This window comes from Oncorhynchus clarkii, chromosome 4, assembly GCF_045791955.1.
Source record: "Oncorhynchus clarkii lewisi isolate Uvic-CL-2024 chromosome 4, UVic_Ocla_1.0, whole genome shotgun sequence".
In the NCBI taxonomy this organism is placed as follows: domain Eukaryota; kingdom Metazoa; phylum Chordata; class Actinopteri; order Salmoniformes; family Salmonidae; genus Oncorhynchus; species Oncorhynchus clarkii.
In genome coordinates this window covers 81,832,351-81,852,250 of record NC_092150.1, presented here as the reverse complement: position 1 = coordinate 81,852,250, position 19,900 = coordinate 81,832,351, and the positions used below count along the sequence as shown (strand labels likewise).

The 19,900-nt window shown below is 42.7% G+C and overlaps 2 protein-coding genes across 3 annotated transcripts; one reads left to right on the top strand and one right to left on the bottom strand.

The window, feature by feature from the left end:
• Nucleotides 1–16: 16 nt before the first annotated feature.
• Nucleotides 17–4,288, bottom strand: LOC139407359 (cell growth regulator with RING finger domain protein 1-like). The gene is made up of 6 exons (XM_071151074.1): nt 4,065–4,288; nt 3,245–3,384; nt 1,844–2,024; nt 1,381–1,528; nt 1,033–1,140; nt 17–722 (listed from the first exon to the last, which is right to left on the bottom strand). Exons 1-6 carry the CDS (start codon nt 4,286–4,288, stop codon nt 378–380), a joined length of 1,146 nt encoding a protein of 381 aa, XP_071007175.1. The 3' UTR covers nt 17–377.
• A 59-nt stretch (nt 4,289–4,347) lies between these two features.
• On the top strand, nt 4,348–19,197 carry LOC139407872 (phospholipase DDHD1-like). 2 transcript variants are annotated; one of them, XM_071151745.1, is made up of 13 exons: nt 4,348–5,450; nt 5,648–5,830; nt 6,564–6,692; nt 8,873–9,020; nt 9,628–9,737; nt 11,022–11,128; nt 11,258–11,517; nt 11,680–11,758; nt 11,869–12,018; nt 12,283–12,347; nt 12,562–12,743; nt 14,488–14,733; nt 17,313–17,548. In XM_071151745.1, exons 1-13 carry the CDS (start codon nt 4,658–4,660, stop codon nt 17,495–17,497), a joined length of 2,637 nt encoding a protein of 878 aa, XP_071007846.1. In that variant the 5' UTR covers nt 4,348–4,657; the 3' UTR covers nt 17,498–17,548. The 2 variants fall into 2 exon arrangements, with proteins under 2 accessions (XP_071007846.1, XP_071007845.1); XM_071151744.1 differs by having other exon boundaries at nt 4,350–5,450; nt 5,648–5,851; nt 17,313–19,197.
• The last annotated feature ends 703 nt before the right edge of the window (nt 19,198–19,900 follow it).

Sequence of the window (19,900 nt, the reverse complement as noted above, 5' to 3'; positions counted from 1 at the left end):
ATCAATGCTCAGGAGAAGAAGAAAAACAACTTAATGTATGGTATATTGATAATAAATAAAATACATCTATACATTACACATAAAAACAAATAGGTTTTCCATATCTACATACATTGTTTACAAACCGATTAAGGAATAGTTTACAACACAACTATCAACGTGATAAAATGTATATGCTCACAGCCCTACAACAGTTTGAAATGTCCAATAGATGACTTTGGCGTAAAACCATATCACATCCATTCTATGATAGACACTGATTCCCATGAAACGGTACTATTATATCTGTATTGGACCAGTACCTATAGTGATAATGCTCATGCACATCCTGGCCACCATATAGCTACTCTAATGACATTGACCTGCTGCATCACAGTTCATTCTTCCTCATCTTCCTCCCCCATAGGGGAATTGTGGAACAGGGCAAACGACTCCAATACGAAAGCTCTGCATATGGGGCAGTGTTGGAAGTGATGGACACAGCCGTCACACACACAGGCGTGCCTGCAGGGTAGCAGAACACGGTTAACAGGTGCATTCTGACACACAACACAGTCTTTGGCTTTTCCCTCCTGTGACCACTCCTCTTCATCTTCGATTCCTGGTGTCTTCTCTTCCTCCTTTCCATGTTCTCTTTCCTGTCGTTCTGGTGGTATCTCTGTGCTAGGGGCGGGGTCAGTCGCCCCTGACAACCCCATGCTCTCAGCTGACATAAAGAGTGACTGGAGGAGGAAACAGACAACAGTTACCATGGCATTTATGAGAACGTCAACTGCCAGCATCAGACTTGCTCTTAACAGCCAACAATTTATTTCAATATCTACAATAGCATACCACTAAGAAGAAAGCAATGTATTGGCCTACATTCTAAGTGGAAAGCTAGTATGGATAATGGAACACAATGAAATATCAGAAGAAGGTAATGACAGGCTACTGTATTCTCACTGAGCCCTTGCCCACTTCATAGAAACATATATTCCTGTTTCAATGGGACTGGATGAATAAATGATGAATAAAGAAACAAAGCTATACCTTTAACTCATACATGTTCCCTTGTGCCGTGAGGAGGTATTGAAACAGGATCCGTGCCGACAGGCTGTATTTGTCATCTGGAACATGGACTACGGTGACACTGGCGGCCTGAACCAGAGAGAGGGATAATGAGTGTCACATCTAGAACAACACCCACGCAGAGAAGATACCGTTAAACTTACTGAGGACACCTTCTACCGGGGTGTTTATTGTATTCATATTTCCTTCATTATGTTCCCCTAACCCTACCACCCCTCTCCGAATTGGAGTAAACTAATGGACAACAACATTTAGGCTTCTACTTCCAGCTTACCCATGTTCAAGTGTTACCATGACAGTCATACTCACAATGTTGTATGTGTCCCTGGCTTCAGGCTCAGCCAGGGTGAGGAGAGCCACCAGGGGATAACGTTCCCGTGGCAAATGACCAAAATCAGTGATCCTCAGTTCAGCTGGCATCTCGCTGTAGTGCTCCTCTCTGTTCTCTCCACTGATACTGAGGCTTTGGTTAAGGGGTGAAATACATGATGAAACTGAACTGAAAGACATGAATTTGCCTTGCATGTATTCCATCCATCCTCAATCTTAGTGTAACATCTAAATATCACAATGATTAAATATCATGATATATCATAATACATCAATGAAACTTGCGATATATCATAAAGGATAAACATAACATGAGAAAATAATATCTTCTAGAACCTGAATATCAAATCGGACCATCACATGTAGAAAACGTACTAATAATACTAAACTAAGGAAGCAACAATGACACAGATTATCACATTGTAGCCCCTGGGAAGGATACTGAAAACTTTGGCAGTGGTGGTACTGGAAGTGCAGGGCTTCCTGGAACTGTTGTGGTGTGCTGAGCCTGCAGGGGCCATGTTGGTGGGTCTGTAGCGCCCCCTGGAGGGCATGGACACCACAACCCCAGTAACAGCTCAGAACACAGGGCTCCAGGCAGCATGGACGCAGGGACACACCCTCTGAAAGGAGGAAAATAATGAATGATTCATTGTTGATTGAATGATTAAGTCCCGATGGGATGTGGTATATGGCCAATATACCACGGCTAAGGGATGTTCTTAAGACTGACGCAACACTGAGTGTCTGGATACAGCCCGTAGCCATGGTATATTGGTCATATACGACAAACCCCCGAGGTGCCTTATTGCTATTATAAACTGGTTACCAACAAAATTAGATCAGTAAAAGTATATGTTTTGTCATACCTGTGATATACGGACTGTTATACCACAGCTGTCAGCCAATCAGCATTCAGGGTTCAAACCACCCAGTTTATAATTGAGCAATAAGGCCCGAGGGGGTGTGGTAAGGGATGTTCTTAAGTGCGATGCAATGCCATTATAACTTAGGTGGTTCGAGCCCTGAATGCTGATTGGCTGACAGCCGTGGTATATCAGACCGTATACCAAAGTATTACAAAACATTTATTTTTTCTTCTCTAATTACGTTGGTAACCAGTTTATAATAGCAATAAGGCTCCTCTGGGGTTTGTGGTATATGACCAATATACCAAGGCTAAGGGCTGTTCTTAGGCACGACACAACGCTGTTCTTGGGCCATATACCACACACCCCCATACCTTATTGCTTTATTATAAACTGGGTGGTTCGATCCCTGAATGCTGATGGCTGAAAGCTGTGGTATATCACACCGTATACCATGGGTATAACAAAACATTTATTTTTACTGCTCTAATTACGTTGGTAACCAGTTTATAATAGCAGTAAAGCTCCTCAGGGGTTTGCGATATATGGCCAATATACCATGGCTAAGGGCTGTGTCCTAGCACTCCCCGTTGCGTTGTGCCTAAGAACAGCCCTTAGCCGTGGTATATTGACCATATATCACAAAACCCTGAGGTGCCTTATTGCTATTATGAACTTGTTACAACCAGAAATAGTACAGTACACAAGTATTTTTGTTTCATCCAATCAGCATCCAGGACCCAAACTACCCAGTTTAAAATATGCAATAAAATCTACATTTATATATAATTGATGGCGGCACACCTATAACATAGTATGGGGCATGGACCTAATATAACACTATACTATATGGGCCCGATTCCCCCGAATGTACATTGAAATAGCTTTTTGGACCTGGAGGGTTCATCTGGGTCCAGGAATCTGGCCCGATGTGTTGTGTGTTGCATTATAACTGTCCTTGTATGCTCTCTTACCAGTCACAGAGGCCACCCCAGAGGTCCCCATCTCCAGGGCAAAGGGGTTGGTCACCTGAACCATCCTCTTCTCTGGGACAGGCAAGACTGACTCAGTCTCATCAGAGCTACGAAGAATCACTGGGACATCGAAACCAAACCTATGGGGGGACGAGGTGGAACAGCACAGAAGATTTGAATGGAGATATTCCATTATGTTGTGTGTATAAGAGATCAGACGAGATTTTCGAAGTAGCCTACATAACAACTTGACAAATTGATATTGCACGCACACCATTTTTTTAAATAAAAGTTTATATCATCTCATTTCTGGGGATGATATATAATAATAAAAAAACGCTCTCTAAAAGCCAACCTCTTGAAAAGTATGACAATTTGTGTAGGACATTATAAATTAATTTTAAAATTCTGCCAACCACTTTAATGTTGTAATAAATAAAGTAGACAACAGTGCAGAAAAGTGAACATTACAGTTCACTTCAGAGGCAATGTCACCATGTTCCAGTTTCCGGAGTCCCATGTTTATCCAACGCCACAATGTTTCATTTTCTCGCGTGCCGAACATTGCGTCACTGTATTTTTGTCACGTGAGATGTCAATGTAGCAATAATGGTATGCTGTCAAACGATCAACGCCTTTTGCCATCTTTATTACAGCGAAAGAGAGGAGGAATTTGACTTTACTTAACAGAATATAAACATGACTGACTTCTAAATGTAGATACGACAGATAGCTAGCAACGTTATATGTAGGCTAAAATAAGCCCTTCATTTAATAACCATATCCTAATGTTGTTGTCAAGGCAATTTGATAAACCTACCAGCCGAGGACCATGGCGGCGGTAACAACGAAACATAAGGATATGACACTAATGTAAAATAAAGGAGAATATTCATACAACATAACTAGAAACACTGCTGCCATTTTTAATCTGGCTAACGATAAATAAACCGATTTATGATCAAACCCGTGGATAAAAAATACATTCGTATCCTCCATAGCAGGCACTTCCGTCACTACGGTGTCCTGTGCACATACACTCATGCGCATTTTTTCGCGCATTTGGGAGGAGCACTTAGCCTACCATCTGTAGTAAGCAAACCGCAGATAGGAGGGCGAATACAATAGGTGAACGGATAGCCTCCCCAGAGTCCCACTTTGTTCCTGCCAGTAGATCTATCTTTCAATCATTTCAAAAAGTCTCAATTTCGGTAGCCCATTTCTGGGAGAGTGGATGAACCGGCGCACAGATGGTGGCATTTGTGGTAATAAGCAAGGAGAAGGTTTTGAAACCGTTAGTCCTGGACCTATCAATGCCAAACCATTAGGTAAGCAAAAGGCACAGAAATAAGGTTGAGGACGTAGGCTAGACTATATTGTTTATTTGGACAATAGGCTGTTTTTTGTCAAGTCATGAGCAATTTTAAGGACATAAAGTCGACCTCCTGTCAACTGAGCTCGGACAATAATTCCGTGAGCAGCAATGACTGGGATATGGCCAATGATGTGTTTGTGACCTGCTACGAGGACCCGATGGGAGAGAATATACATGGGGAGATGGACTCGGTCCAGTCCGGCTTGGAAATACACCTGCCTCCGCTGCTGCTAGGCGATCACCGTTTATCTCAGGACAGCATGCTATTGGGCCTAGTGGAGGAAGCTTACTCGGGCTATCATCCTCTCCCCGACTCGGGGACAGACTATTTGGATATCACAAACGACCTGAACTACACCGAAAGTGATGGGAATGTGACTACAAAGAAACGTAACCGCTCCACCAGTTCCAGGCACCGCGGGGAGGTCGTCACCGAGCTGGGACCAGAGGAAGTGCGATGGTTCTACAAAGAGGACAAGAGAACATGGAAGCCATTTGTTGGACACGACTCTTTGAAAATTGAAGTAATTTACCGCAAATTATGTGAACTAAATCCCTGCAAGGTCAAATGTCGGAGTCCCACCACCGAACAAGAGGAAGCCAGTGATTCGGCCACGGGTTCCGAACCCCAACTGGAAGATGTGGCACACGGGGGAGCTGTTCAAGCAGAGACGGCGACAGGGGACGCAGAGGTTGGAGGGGACAGAGAATGGGAGAAAGATGAACTCGACCTGGATTCCATAAGTGTAAACGTTGAGGCTGTTTGCGTCAGAGGTGGTCTCTACGAAGTGGACGTTAAAGACAAAGAATGTTACCCCGTCTACTGGAACCGTGAGTAGCCTATTCTTATCACTATAGACGATACTTCTCTCCCTCAGTGTTTGTTATGTTAATCCTGATTATATCACACGGCTGCCATAACAGTCCCAAACCTGTCAGAGCACAGATTGAGCAACTGATACTGCCCATTCAATAGAGGTGCACCGACATCACCATAACCACAGTGTAATCCCTCTGTATGTCCACAGAGCAGGACCGTATAGCCGTGATGAGGGGTCAGTGGTTCGTCGACGGCACGTGGCTTCCCCTTGAGGAAGACGAGAGTGACCTCATCGAGCTGGAGCACCTTGCCCGTTTCAGGGGGCACCAGACGAGGGAGACCTACGAGGCCACCATTGAAGTGGTGACCACCACAGTGGACAACAAGGATGGTAAAGTGGATGGACTCAATGGCAAGTGGGACATGGGCATGCCGCCGTGTGGGGCGTCGGTTGTGACCGTGTCGATGAAGGGTGTATGTGAAGGATATGAATGAACACACACCCCACTGGTTCTGCACCCAAAAACAAACACTTTAAATAAAGAAAGAACAAAACATAGCTAGAACATTGCACATGGCTACGCAAAATATATTCTGCTCCCAAGTGCTTTCATTGTCCCTGTACCTAACGACAGACAACACTGGCTACTGTTCAGCACTACAGTAAGTGAGTCACTCTACTGTGTGTAGGCTGTCTTTCTGTACTGTCAAACCATTTAGGCCAGCGTCACAAAGAAAGCTCTGGTCAGCTGACCTCGAAACCAGGTGGACATTCAGAGGTTCACCTGAACGTGAATACAAACTGAATACAAACTGTCATAGTAAAAATGGAAGGAAAAAATGGCAGATTGACGACATACATGACAGCTGTGTCATGTTCATTAGGATACGCCGTAGGAACATGTTTTAAAGCAGAAAAGAAAATCAAGCGATTCTTATTGGACAAGTTCATATCTGTTTGGGACCATCTTCTTCCATGTAGTAACTACTGAACACTACTGAACACGACTACTGTTTAAGTGCGTGCAAGTGGGACTTCTCCAAACGTCACTGGAGAATTAATTCACATGAACGGAATGAAGTCAATAGGTCTGTGTTAATTACTGTTCCTCGTCTTCCTCCAGCAATCCACAGTTTGAAACTGAGCCGAAGCCATGTGGACTGGCACAGTGTGGACGAGGTGTATCTCTACAGTGATGCCACCACCTCCAAGATCGCACGCACTGTCACCCAGAGACTGGGCTTCTCCAAAGGTTTGTATCCCCACTGACATGAATTAGGAATCCTCTGTGTTTCACTGCCTACAATATGGTGTGTAACACCTTACTTAAAAGCTGCAGGTACGATGCATCCTATTATGGTTATAATGTATTGTAAGACTTTTCATAAGCATGTATGAACCCCTTGTAATGTCTCATCATCTCATAATGATCCCGACTAAGAACTAGCAGTCTTTTGTGGGATTTGCTCAAATACTTTGTTTTGGTACTCTACATAACTGTACAGTTACAGTAGGCTAATCAAGTTCAAGTTTTTATTTATACTAATATGGCGTTCAATACAAAGTGACATCCATGCGCAACAACAACAACAACAACATCTGAAATGGATAGGATGACAACAACAAAACGTGTAAAAACATCCAGCAATTTATTGAATGACTCATTAATGAGCAGAGAATGGGTGATCTTTTGTACCATTCAGTTGTCAACTCTGGTATAATGTTGTCAGTTAGTTTTCTCCAGCGGGTCTTCCTGCCCTTCCCTGTTTCCCTGTACTCTTGTACAGTGCCTTGCGAAAGTATTCGGCCCCCTTGAACTTTGCGACCTTTTGCCACATTTCAGGTTTCAAACATAAAGATATAAAACTGTATTTTTTTGTGAAGAATCAACAACAAGTGGGACACAATCATGAAGTGGAATGACATTTATTGGATATTTCAAACTTTTTTAACAAATCAAAAACTGAAAAATTGGGCGTGCAAAATTATTCAGCCCCCTTAAGTTAATACTTTGTAGCGCCACCTTTTGCTGCGATTACAGCTGTAAGTCGCTTGGGGTATGTCTCTATCAGTTTTGCACATCGAGAGACTGACATTTTTTCCTATTCCTCCTTGCAAAACAGATCAAGCTCAGTGAGGTTGGATGGAGAGCATTTGTGAACAGCAGTTTTCAGTTCTTTCCACAGATTCTCGATTGGATTCAGGTCTGGACTTTGACTTGGCCATTCTAACACCTGGATATGTTTATTTTTGAACCATTCCATTGTAGATTTTGCTTTATGTTTTGGAACATTGTCTTGTTGGAAGACAAATCTCCGTCCCAGTCTCAGGTCTTTTGCAGACTCCATCAGGTTTTCTTCCAGAATGGTCCTGTATTTGGCTCCATCCATCTTCCCATCAATTTTAACCATCTTCCCTGTCCCTGCTGAAAAAAAGCAGGCCCAAACCATGATGCTGCCACCACCATGTTTGACAGTGGGGATGGTGGGTTCAGGGTGATGAGCTGTGTTGCTTTTACGCCAAACATAACATTTTGCATTGTTGCTAAAAAGTTCAATTTTGGTTTAATCTGACCAGAGCACCTTCTTCCACATGTTTGGTGTGTCTCCCAGGTGGCTTGTGGCAAACTTTAAACGACACTTTTTATATGGATATCTTTAAGAAATGGCTTTCTTCTTGCCACTCTTCCATAAAGGCCAGGATTGTTGTCCTATGGACAGAGTCTCCCACCTCAGCTGTAGATCTCTGCAGTTCATCCAGAGTGATCATGGGCCTCTTGGCTGCATCTCTGATCAGTCTTCTCCTTGTATGAGCTGAAAGTTTAGAGGGACGGCCAGGTCTTGGTAGATTTGCAGTGGTCTGATACTCCTTCCATTTCAATATTATCGCTTGCACAGTGCTCCTTGGGATGTTCAAAGCTTGGGAAATAGTTTTGTATCCAAATCCGGCTTTAAACTTCTTCACAACAGTATCTCGGACCTGCCTGGTGTGTTCCTTGTTCTTCATGATGCTCTCTGCGCTTTTAACGGACCTCTGAGACTATCACAGTGCAGGTGCATTTATACGGAGACTTGATTACACACAGGTGGATTGTATTTATCATCATTAGTCATTTAGGTCAACATTGGATCATTCAGAGATCCTCACTGAACTTCTGGAGAGAGTTTGCTGCACTGAAAGTAAAGGGGCTGAATAATTTTGCACGCCCAATTTTTCAGGTTTTGATTTATTAAAAAAGTTTGAAATATCCAATAAATGTCGTTCCACTTCATGATTGTGTCCCACTTGTTGTTGATTCTTCACAAAAAAATAAAGTTTTATATCTTTTTGTTTGAAGCCTGAAATGTGGCAAAAGGTCGCAAAGTTCAAGGGGGCCGAATACTTTCGCAAGGCACTGTATATGGTAAAAGAGCTGGTTTAATTCCTCCTCAGCTGGCAGTAGTGGGACGCGTCTCCATCGGGGCTATGTGGAAGAGGCAGCGCCCGAGGACACCCCGCCCGAAACAACACACATCGTCTTTGTGGTGCACGGGATTGGCCAGAAGATGGACCAGGGCCGCATCATCAGGAACACAAGCATGTGAGTTACAGGAACAAGGAACTCAGTGACGATATGGTATAAAACTCTCTCAGACCCTGTCAACGGGTGTTATACAATCTAATATGTTTATAATATAGTCATATTATGGGGAAAGTGAGCAGAGTATGAGAAAGTATACCAAACATTGGAGGACTAAATCTAAGGTTCTCACGGAACCATTGTTAATGAGCAACTATTATCACCTACAGCACCAGTCAAACATTTGGACACACCTACTCATTCAAGGCTTTTCTTTATTTTGACTATTTTCTACATTGTAGAATAATAGTGAAGACATCAAAACTATGAAATAACACATGGAATCATGTAGTAACCGAAGAAGTGTTCAACAAATCAAAATATATTTTATATTTGAGATTCTTCAAAGTAGCCATCCTTTTCCTTGATGACAGCTTTGCACACTCTTGGCATTCTGTCAACCTGCTTCATGTGGTAATCACAAACTGTATGTTTAGCATTTTGATGCATTAGTAATGCATGTATAATGCTTCACAAAGTGGGTTTTCATAGGAAATATGACCAAATATTCTTGGAGATGTATTTTTTCTTAATGTGGATCTGTGTCTGTGCCATTACTCTTCTATAGGATGAGGGAGGCTGCTAGAAAGATGGAGGAGAAGCATTTCTCAGATCGTTCCACAGGACACGTGGAGTTCCTTCCTGTGGAGTGGAGGTCCAAACTGTGCCTGGATGGAGGTATTTGTGACCTATTGAACTCCTATGTGGTCAAAACGTTGTCTGTGGTAGCATAGATTTTTTTTTCTTTTTTTTTTTCTACTGTGTTATTGACTTGTTTATTGTTTACTCCATGTGTAACTCTGTGTTGTCTGTTCACACTGCTATGCTTTATCTTGGACAGGTCGCAGTTGTAAATGAGAACTTGTTCTCAACTAGCCTACCTGGTTAAATAAAGGTGAAATGAAAAAAAAGGAACACCTAAGTGGTGGAAATGTTGTCTGTGGTAGCATAGATTGAACACCTAAGTGGTGGAAATGTTGTCTGTGGTAGCATAGATTGAACACCTAAGTGGTGGAAATGTTGTCTGTGGTAGCATAGATTGAACACCTAAGTGGTGGAAATGTTGTCTGTGGTAGCATAGATTGAACACCTACGTGGTGGAAACGTTGTCTGTGGTAGCATAGATTGAACACCTAAGTGGTGGAAACGTTGTCTGTGGTAGCATAGATGGAACACCTAAGTGGTGGAAATGTTGTCTGTGGTAGCATAGATTGAACACCTAAGTGGTGGAAATGTTGTCTGTGGTAGCATAGATTGAACACCTAAGTGGTGGAAACGTTGTCTGTGGTAGCATAGATTGAACACCTACGTTTTGGAAACATTGTCTGTGGTAGCATAGATTGAACACCTAAGTGGTGGAAACGTTGTCTGTGGTAGCATAGATGGAACACCTAAGTGGTGGAAACGTTGTCTGTGGTAGCATAGATTGAACACCTAAGTGGTGGAAACGTTGTCTGTGGTAGCATAGATTGAACACCTAAGTGGTGGAAACGTTGTCTGTGGTAGCATAGATTGAACACCTACGTTTTGGAAACGTTGTCTGTGGTAGCATAGATTGAACACCTAAGTGGTGGAAACGTTGTCTGTGGTAGCCTAGATTGAACACCTAAGTGGTGGAAACGTTGTCTGTGGTAGCATAGATTGCAGGATGTGGTGTCTGTTTTTATCATGTGAGTAACATTGTATGTGGTTGTGTAATATTTTTCCACATCTACTTTAGATCTCACTTGCAATTTGTTCTAAGAGGTAAATGCAGTAACAGCTGTTGTTGTGTAATTAAGACAAACAACTTAACCTGTGAACCCACTGGTCTGTTTGTGCTTTAGCCTTATGACAACAATAAAACAGTTGTTTACTGTACATGCTGTATTGGACTGGGCTTTTCACCAGACGGGTTGAAATGTGTTCTTTGTTGATGACTTTGGCTGTGTGTGTGTGTGTGTGTGTGTGTGATGGTTGTAGACACGGTGGACTCCATCACTCCAGACAAGGTTCGTGGACTCAGGGATATGCTCAACAGCAGTGCCATGGACATCATGTACTACACCAGCCCTCTGTACAGAGACGAGGTGAGATCCTCACACACACATATACACACAAACACACACATTTATCATGTGTTGCATTGAACAGTCCCACACAGAAAGCACTCTCAGCCACACACAAAATCTAATTGGTCCCACTGTTTGTCTCTGTAGATCACTAAGGGTTTAACTCAGGAGCTGAATCGTCTCTACAGCCTCTTCTGCATGCGGAACCCTGAGTTTGGGGAGAGTGGCAAGGTGTCCATCGTGTCCCACTCCCTGGGTTGTGTCATAACCTTCGACATCATGACAGGCTGGGATCCGGTACGCTTCCGTCATGAAGAACTATGGGCCGACCCCGAGGAGATGCAAGATCGCTGGCCAAGCTGTCAGGGGCGTCAACTACAAGAGGAGATGAGACTCACACGACTCAGGTCGGTAGACACTCACTAGCCAGGGTCATATTCATTAGGCACCAAACAGATGAACACGACACCGTGGTCACCCAGTCGACCACTGTAAGTTGTCCCCAGTGTTAAATGTTTATGTTAATTTATAGTTGTGTGATAATGTTGTGTTGCATTCATGTCTAAAAGGTTACAAGATTTAGAAAATCAGTTTGCTGGGTTGCAATCCCCGTCATCTGAAGGTTCTTCTTCAGCCTTGAAATTTAAGGTGACATATTCTTTATTCCATTCCTTCTCATTGTCGTGACAGACCTCCTGAGCTGGGAAGGAACCCTTTGACATCCTCTGATGTTCTCTGCGCCGTTTATTTGCTTCTAGGTGGAGAACTTTTTCTGCATGGGTTCTCCCCTTGCCGTGTTCTTGGCGTTACGAGGGATCCGACCGGGGAACAACGTGACTCAGGATCACATCTTACCCAAATCCATCTGCCAACGTCTCTTCAACGTCTTTCATCCTACCGACCCTGTGGTGAGCCAACCAACTGAACCAGACAGTAGAGTCATTCAGTCATGCAGTCAGTCACTGATGGGGTACTGTAATATACTGTACCTATAAAGGATTGGAAGGTGAAAGGGGAAGAGCTTTGGTAGAGGCTCAGCTGTCATTTCCGCCTCCAGAATCACATCAAGCGGCTAGCTAGCTAGCGCAGCAAGATTTGGTTCTGGGTTCCAGTATCGAGATTGCTGACGGCATGATGGATGTGCTTAATGATGCCTATGGCTGTATTTTCAGGCTTACCGATTGGAGCCGCTGATCTTAAAGAACTACAGTAACATTTCACCTGTCCAAATACACTGGTGAGTAGTGGATTTAATATGTTATTTTGAATATACTAGTTCACAGTCAGCACACACACACACACACACACACACACACACACACACACACACAAACACAGATTGGGAACAGCAAATAATCGGCGACAGAGCAGCACCCCTGGAGCAGTGTTGTATGAATCAGGAATTTCCATGTTTGTGAATGACATGTATTTATTGTGACCGGGTTCTACAGGTATAACACATGTAGTCCGACACCGTACGACCAGATCCGTCCCACGCTGCTCAACCCTGCACTGAAGGAGAGAGCATCCATCTCGGACACGGAGAGCCTCCCCAGCCCCTGTACCTCCCCCCCTCAGACCCGAAGACACTACGGAGAGTCCATCACAAATCTGGGGAAAGCCAGCATTATGGGTGAGAGAGGGGGCGGGAGAGAGAAGGGGGAGGAAGGGAGAGACATAAGGACTTTCTGTGACAGGTTCTTTATTTTTATCTCCTTGCTATTTAGACTTTACTGTTTGTTTACCTCGTTGTTGTTTTTTATTTTGGACTCCTGAAATCGCCTTCTTTTGTTAGGTCATAGTGGAGAGAGTGGGCTGTTTGGTGATAGTGGAGAGAGTGGGCTGTTAGGTGATAGTGGAGAGAGTGGGCTGTTAGGTCGTAGTGGAGAGAGTGGGCTGTTAGGTTGTAGTGGAGAGAGTGGGCTGTTAGGTCGTAGTGGAGAGAGTGGGCTGTTAGGTCGTAGTGGAGAGAGTGGGCTGTTAGGTCGTAGTGGAGAGAGTGGGCTGTTAGGTCGTAGTGGAGAGCGTAGGCTGTTTGGGTTCAGTCAAGGACAGACCCACCCACATACACAAAAGTATGTGAACACACCTTCAAATTAATGGATTTGGCTATTTCAGCCACACCCGTTGTTGACAGGTGTATTATATCGCGCACACATCCATGCAATCTCCATAGACAAACACTGGCAGTAGAATGGCCTTAGTGAAGATCTCAGTGACTTTCAACGTGGCACCGTCATAGGATGCCACCTTTCCAACAAGTCAGTTCGTCAAATTTCTGCCCTGCTAGAGCTGCCCCAGTCAACTGTAAATGCTGTCATTGTGAAGTGGAAATGTCTAGGAGCAACAAAGGCTCCGCCTCGGACCCACTGAGTGTTGAAGAGCGTAGTGCGTAAAAATTGTCTGTCCTCGGGTGCAAAGCCTGCCACCATTGAACTCTGGAGCAGTGGAAACGCGTTCTCTGGAGTGATGAATCACGCTTTACCATCTGGCAGTCCGACGGACTAATCTAGGTTTGGCGGATGCCAGACCATTTCTGTGCTTCCAACTTTGTGGCAACAGTTTGGGTAAGGCCTTTTCCTTTTCAGCATGACAAAGCCCCTGTGCACAAAGCGAGGTCCTTACAGAAATGGTTTGTCCATCGGTGTGGAACAACTAGACTGGCCTGCACAGAGCCCTCACCTCAACCCCATTGAACACCTTTGGGATGAATTGGAATGCCGACTGCAAACCAGGCCTATTCGCCCAACATCAGTGCCCGACCTCACTAATGCTCTTGTGGCTGAATGGAAGCAAGTCCTCACAGAAATGTTCCAACATCTAGTGAAAAGCCTCCCCAGAAGAGTCAAGGCTTTTATAGCAGTCAAGCGGGGGACCGACTCCATATTAATGCCCAGGAATTCAGAATGAGATGTTCGACGAGCAGGTGTCCACATACTTTTGTATATATGTCATTTTGTGGAAAGATGTAATTTGATCTCGCTGAAACAGAAGTAGCTTGCATAGCTGAATCACTGTCCAGAAAACACAGCCTCAACAAATCAAGGGAGAGCAATTAAGTCTTATCACAGGGATTGACACTAGAAGACCTCTGATTCCTTATATTTCCTTTATTCAGGATTAGATCATATTTTTTTAAAGAACACTTTGCAGTGTAGGACCAAATCTAATGTAATTATTTGTAAATGCGTGGGTGTGCTATGTACAATTTAAATGTTATTGTGTTTTCCTGCCTATATCTGTGAGGACACATTAGTTGATTGATATGTACTGTCCTGTGCTGTGCTGCTCAATGTGATTGTGTGTGCGTGTTCGTGTGTTTGTATGTGTGTGTGTCTGTCTGTCTTTGAGTTTCGCTGTGTTCTCCATGTCGGCAGGTGCGGCCAGTCTCGGGAAAGGCATTGGCGGGATCTTCTTCTCCCGCTTCTCACGCTCAAGTGGTCAGGTGGGCAACGTGGAGGAGGAGCCTTCCGATTCAGAGGGCGGGGTCTTGGAGGTGGATAATGCCATATCAGGAGAGGAGGGTGTGGCTACGGAGTTAGAGAAGTTACCTGTAGTAGAGGAGACAAGGGAAATAGAGTCCATATCTCGGTCCACCTCGGCTATCCTGGACAACACCACATGTACGTATCAGGGATGGAAATCAAGCTAGCCCGTGGCTAGTACTTTTCAGACCAGGCTAGTAGAAAATGTGTCCAACTAGCCCATCGGTTAATGAAATGTTGTCTTTTCAATTATCGCATGGCACAGATTTTGGACCTGGGCTGGTAAAAATTGCAGTCTATTAGCCTGGCTGGTCAGTGCCCAAGGTCCTTAAAGACACACTTTGGCAACTACTAAGTATTTTTTAAACGTCCTGCTTTGGGCTGGATGTGTCAATGTGTAGTTCATACTGTACATGCATCATCTATGAGCAGAATTACTGTCTTACCTCAATTAGCCACAAAGTGCTTTAACAGTAACCTGGCAATACAACCAAGAAGCCAGAGCACAGTGGCCCGGAAAACCTCCGTGGAATGAAGACGTCTAGAAACTCTGCCCTGTAACATAACCAAACCTGTATCATAATGAGGAAATGTAGAAACTCTGCCCTGTAACATAACCAAACCTGTATCATAATGAGGAAATGTAGAAACTCTGCCCTGTAACATAACCAAACCTGTATCATCATGAGGAAATGTAGAAACTCTGCCCTGTAACATAACCAAACCTGTATTAAAATGAGGAAATGTAGAAACTCTGCCCTGTAACATAACCAAACCTGTATCATCATGAGGAAATGTAGAAACTCTGCCCTGTAACATAACCAAACCTGTATCATAATGAGGAAATGTAGAAACTCTGCCCTGTAACATAACCAAACCTGTATCATCATGAGGAAATGTAGAAACTCTGCCCTGTAACATAACCAAACCTGTATCATCATGAGGAAATGTAGAAACTTTGCCCTGTAACATAACCAAACCTGTATCATCATGAGGAAATGTAGAAACTCTGCCCTGTAACATAACCAAACCTGTATCATCATGAGGAAATGTAGAAACTCTGCCCTGTAACATAACCAAACCTGTATCATCATGAGGAAATCTAGAAACTCTGCCCTGTAACATAACCAAACCTGTATCATAATGAGGAAATGTAGAAACTCTGCCCTGTAACATAACCAAACCTGTATCATCATGAGGAAATGTAGAAACTCTGCCCTGTAACATAACCAAACCTGTATCATAATGAGCAAATGTAGAAACTCTGCCCTGTAACATAACCAAACCTGTATCATAATGAGGAAATGTAGAAACTCTGCCCTGTAACATAACCAAACCTGTATCATCATGAGGAAATGTAGAAACTTTGCCCTGTAACATAACCAAACCTGTATCATAATGAGGAAATGTAGAAACTCTGCCCTGTAACATAACCAAACCTGTATCATCATGAGGAAATGTAGAAACTCTGCCCTGTAACATAACCAAACCTGTATCATCATGAGGAAATGTAGAAACTCTGCCCTGTAACATAACCAAACCTGTATCATCATGAGGAAATGTAGAAACTCTGCCCTGTAACATAACCAAACCTGTATTATAATGAGGAAATGTAGAAACTCTGCCCTGTAACATAACCAAACCTGTATCATCATGAGGAAATGTAGAAACTCTGCCCTGTAACATAACCAAACCTGTATCATAATGAGGAAATGTAGAAACTTTGCCCTGTAACATAACCAAACCTGTATCATCATGAGGAAATGTAGAAACTCTGCCCTGTAACATAACCAAACCTGTATCATCATGAGGAAATGTAGAAACTCTGCCCTGTAACATAACCAAACCTGTATCATAATGAGGAAATGTAGAAACTTTGCCCTGTAACATAACCAAACCTGTATCATCATGAGGAAATGTAGAAACTCTGCCCTGTAACATAACCAAACCTGTATCATAATGAGGAAATGTAGAAACTTTGCCCTGTAACATAACCAAACCTGTATCATCATGAGGAAATGTAGAAACTCTGCCCTGTAACATAACCAAACCTGTATCATAATGAGGAAATGTAGAAACTCTGCCCTGTAACATAACCAAACCTGTATCATCATGAGGAAATGTAGAAACTCTGCCCTGTAACATAACCAAACCTGTATCATCATGAGGAAATGTAGAAACTCTGCCCTGTAACATAACCAAACCTGTATCATAATGAGGAAATGTAGAAACTTTGCCCTGTAACATAACCAAACCTGTATCATCATGAGGAAATGTAGAAACTCTGCCCTGTAACATAAACAAACCTGTATCATAATGAGGAAATGTAGAAACTTTGCCCTGTAACATAACCAAACCTGTATCATCATGAGGAAATGTAGAAACTCTGCCCTGTAACATAACCAAACCTGTATCATAATGAGGAAATGTAGAAACTCTGCCCTGTAACATAACCAAACCTGTATCATCATGAGGAAATGTAGAAACTCTGCCCTGTAACATAACCAAAAGTACAAACTCAAGCTAAATCAAATGTTAGTATATAAAGTGTTTGAAAAACCCAGGTATGCTCTGTCATATTGTTATGGGAAACCAGCAGTGAACTTTACTATGATCTATGTCCTTTTCCTATTCTCTTTTCTAATTCTGTTTGGTTACAGTATCTATGGCTAGTATTACAAGTGTGTGTTTTAACTCTGTCTTTCTTTGTGTTACAGTGGAGTTGGAGAGGCGCATTGACTTTGAGCTGCGAGAAGGCATGGTGGAGAGCCGCTATTGGTCGGCGGTGACCTCGCACACAGCCTATTGGTGTTCACACGACGTGGCACTGTTTCTTCTCACCTTCATGTATAGACAGGGGTATCCCACTCAGCTCTCTGAGGATAACCCAGAGTTATCCTAACCCACAGCCAACACACACACACACACACACACACAGAGACATATACACACACACACACACACACACACACACATACACACACAGAGAGAGAGACACTCACAGACACACAGAGGGAGACACACACACTATTTTTCCCTTTCCCTCAACACATGTAATAGTATCCCAGTGTACACACAAAGATTTGCGACCAGACCGATTAGACATAACTGTGTATCAGAGACCACTTCACAGCCTGTGGCCAGCCTGTGGTCATCCCGTCAAAGACCGTACCCTTTACCCTATGGTCCTAATAGTGACTGTTCCTCATATACCCACCCTGTGGGTTTATTGAAGACTTTACCCCCCAGGCACACACCAACCTCAACGAAGACTGTTCCTCTTTCCTGTGACTAAATGATGCCTCTAGGACCAAGCATCTGTCAGTGTTCATTATCTTGGACTTGGCATTGACTGTGTTGGTGTCGGACACAGCTTTGAGTGGGTTTGTGTGACTCCTGAAACTGTAGCCATGCCTCTAGCCCAACCTCTCCTCTCACAACTCCCAGCATCAACACTCATTTAGATGTTTAGCCTGTTGAGAGCGTTACATCCAAATCCATCCCTCAGAACATTGAAACCCATTTGGTTTCATCATTTGATTTCAACCCGTTAGGTGGATCAAAGTGGATTGTTGCAGAAGGTTTGAAGTAGCCTGGTTAAACACAGTTTTTTCCGTTCAGTCTGTTTTGACCAGGCTAGGGTTAATGCTGCTTGGATGAGGTCATTGGACCTGAGCATGTGGTAGAGTAAATATAATGTAGCTCTATAGACTACCTGTACTGCTACGATGATAATATGTTGAGGTACCATGTTTACACTAACTAACTAACTAACTGAACATTTCTATAAGGGATGATGGAAAGATGCTTATGTTGAGTAGACAACTTGAGCAAAGTTGCCAAATACAGTTATTTGCTTATGTCTCATAACCTAATGGCAGGTTCAGTCTCTTGGCTGATCCATCCATCAGAAGACCACAGAATTGTTTTAGTTCTGCTGTGAATTGTCTTGATCCAACAGAGCACTACTATATCCGTTTGTAGTACTAACGCTGACATGTTGCACATAACGCAGTAACTTTCTAGTCAGGCAACAAACAGACAACATATCAGTAAAACAAGAGGAACACAGGCATGAAGGACCCATGCAACATGTTTTTATTTACATCCAAGTAACTAAAGAGAGTTGCATTGGAGAGGACAGGATAATAAACTGTACTAATACAATATACTTTATTAGAATCAATAATGATGTGGGTCAAAATGAAAACATAGCATGCGGTATGTACATAGACAGGGAGGAATATGCTTTGCTTGGGCTCCAGAGTGGAGCAGCGGTCTAAGGCACTGCATCTCAAGTGCAAGACCTGACACTACAGTCCCTGGTTTGAATCCAGGCTGAATCACATCCGGCCGTGATTGGGAGTCCCCATAGGGTGCCGCACAATTGGCCCAGCGTTGTCCGGGTTTGGCCGTCATTGTAAATAAGAATTTGTTATTAACTGACTTGCCTAGTTAAATAAAGGTTTAAAACATGTCTTGCTGTTAGTGAGGGATTACAGCATGCAGGCTCATTTGTTAAAAGCTTTTAGCAAAGTAATTACACTAACATCGAATGACATCACTTACATCAGATCTCTGCCAGAATAAAGCTTGCCATCAGGAGTTTTTTTTTTTATATGATTTGTGTAAACACAGCAGAGTTTTTTTATATGATTTGTGTAAACACAGCAGAGTTTTTTTATATGATTTGTGTAAACACAGCAGAGTTTTTTTATATGATTTGTGTAAACACAGCAGAGTTTTTTTATATGATTTGTGTAAACACAGCAGAGTTTTTTTATATGATTTGTGTAAACACAGCAGAGTTTTTTTATATGATTTGTGTAAACACAGCAGAGTTTTTTTATATGATTTGTGTAAACACAGCAGAGTTTTTTTATATGATTTGTGTAAACACAGCAGAGTTTTTTTATATGATTTGTGTAAACACAGCAGAGTTTTTTTAATATGATTTGTGTAAACACAGCAGAGTTTTTTTATATGATTTGTGTAAACACAGCAGAGTTTTTTTATATGATTTGTGTAAACACAGCAGAGTTTTTTTATATGATTTGTGTAAACACAGCAGAGTTTTTTTATATGATTTGTGTAAACACAGCAGAGTTTTTTTATATGATTTGTGTAAACACAGCAGAGTTTTTTTATATGATTTGTGTAAACACAGCAGAGTTTTTTTTAATATGATTTGTGTAAACACAGCAGAGTTTTTTTATATGATTTGTGTAAACACAGCAGAGTTTTTTTATATGATTTGTGTAAACACAGCAGAGTTTTTTTATATGATTTGTGTAAACACAGCAGA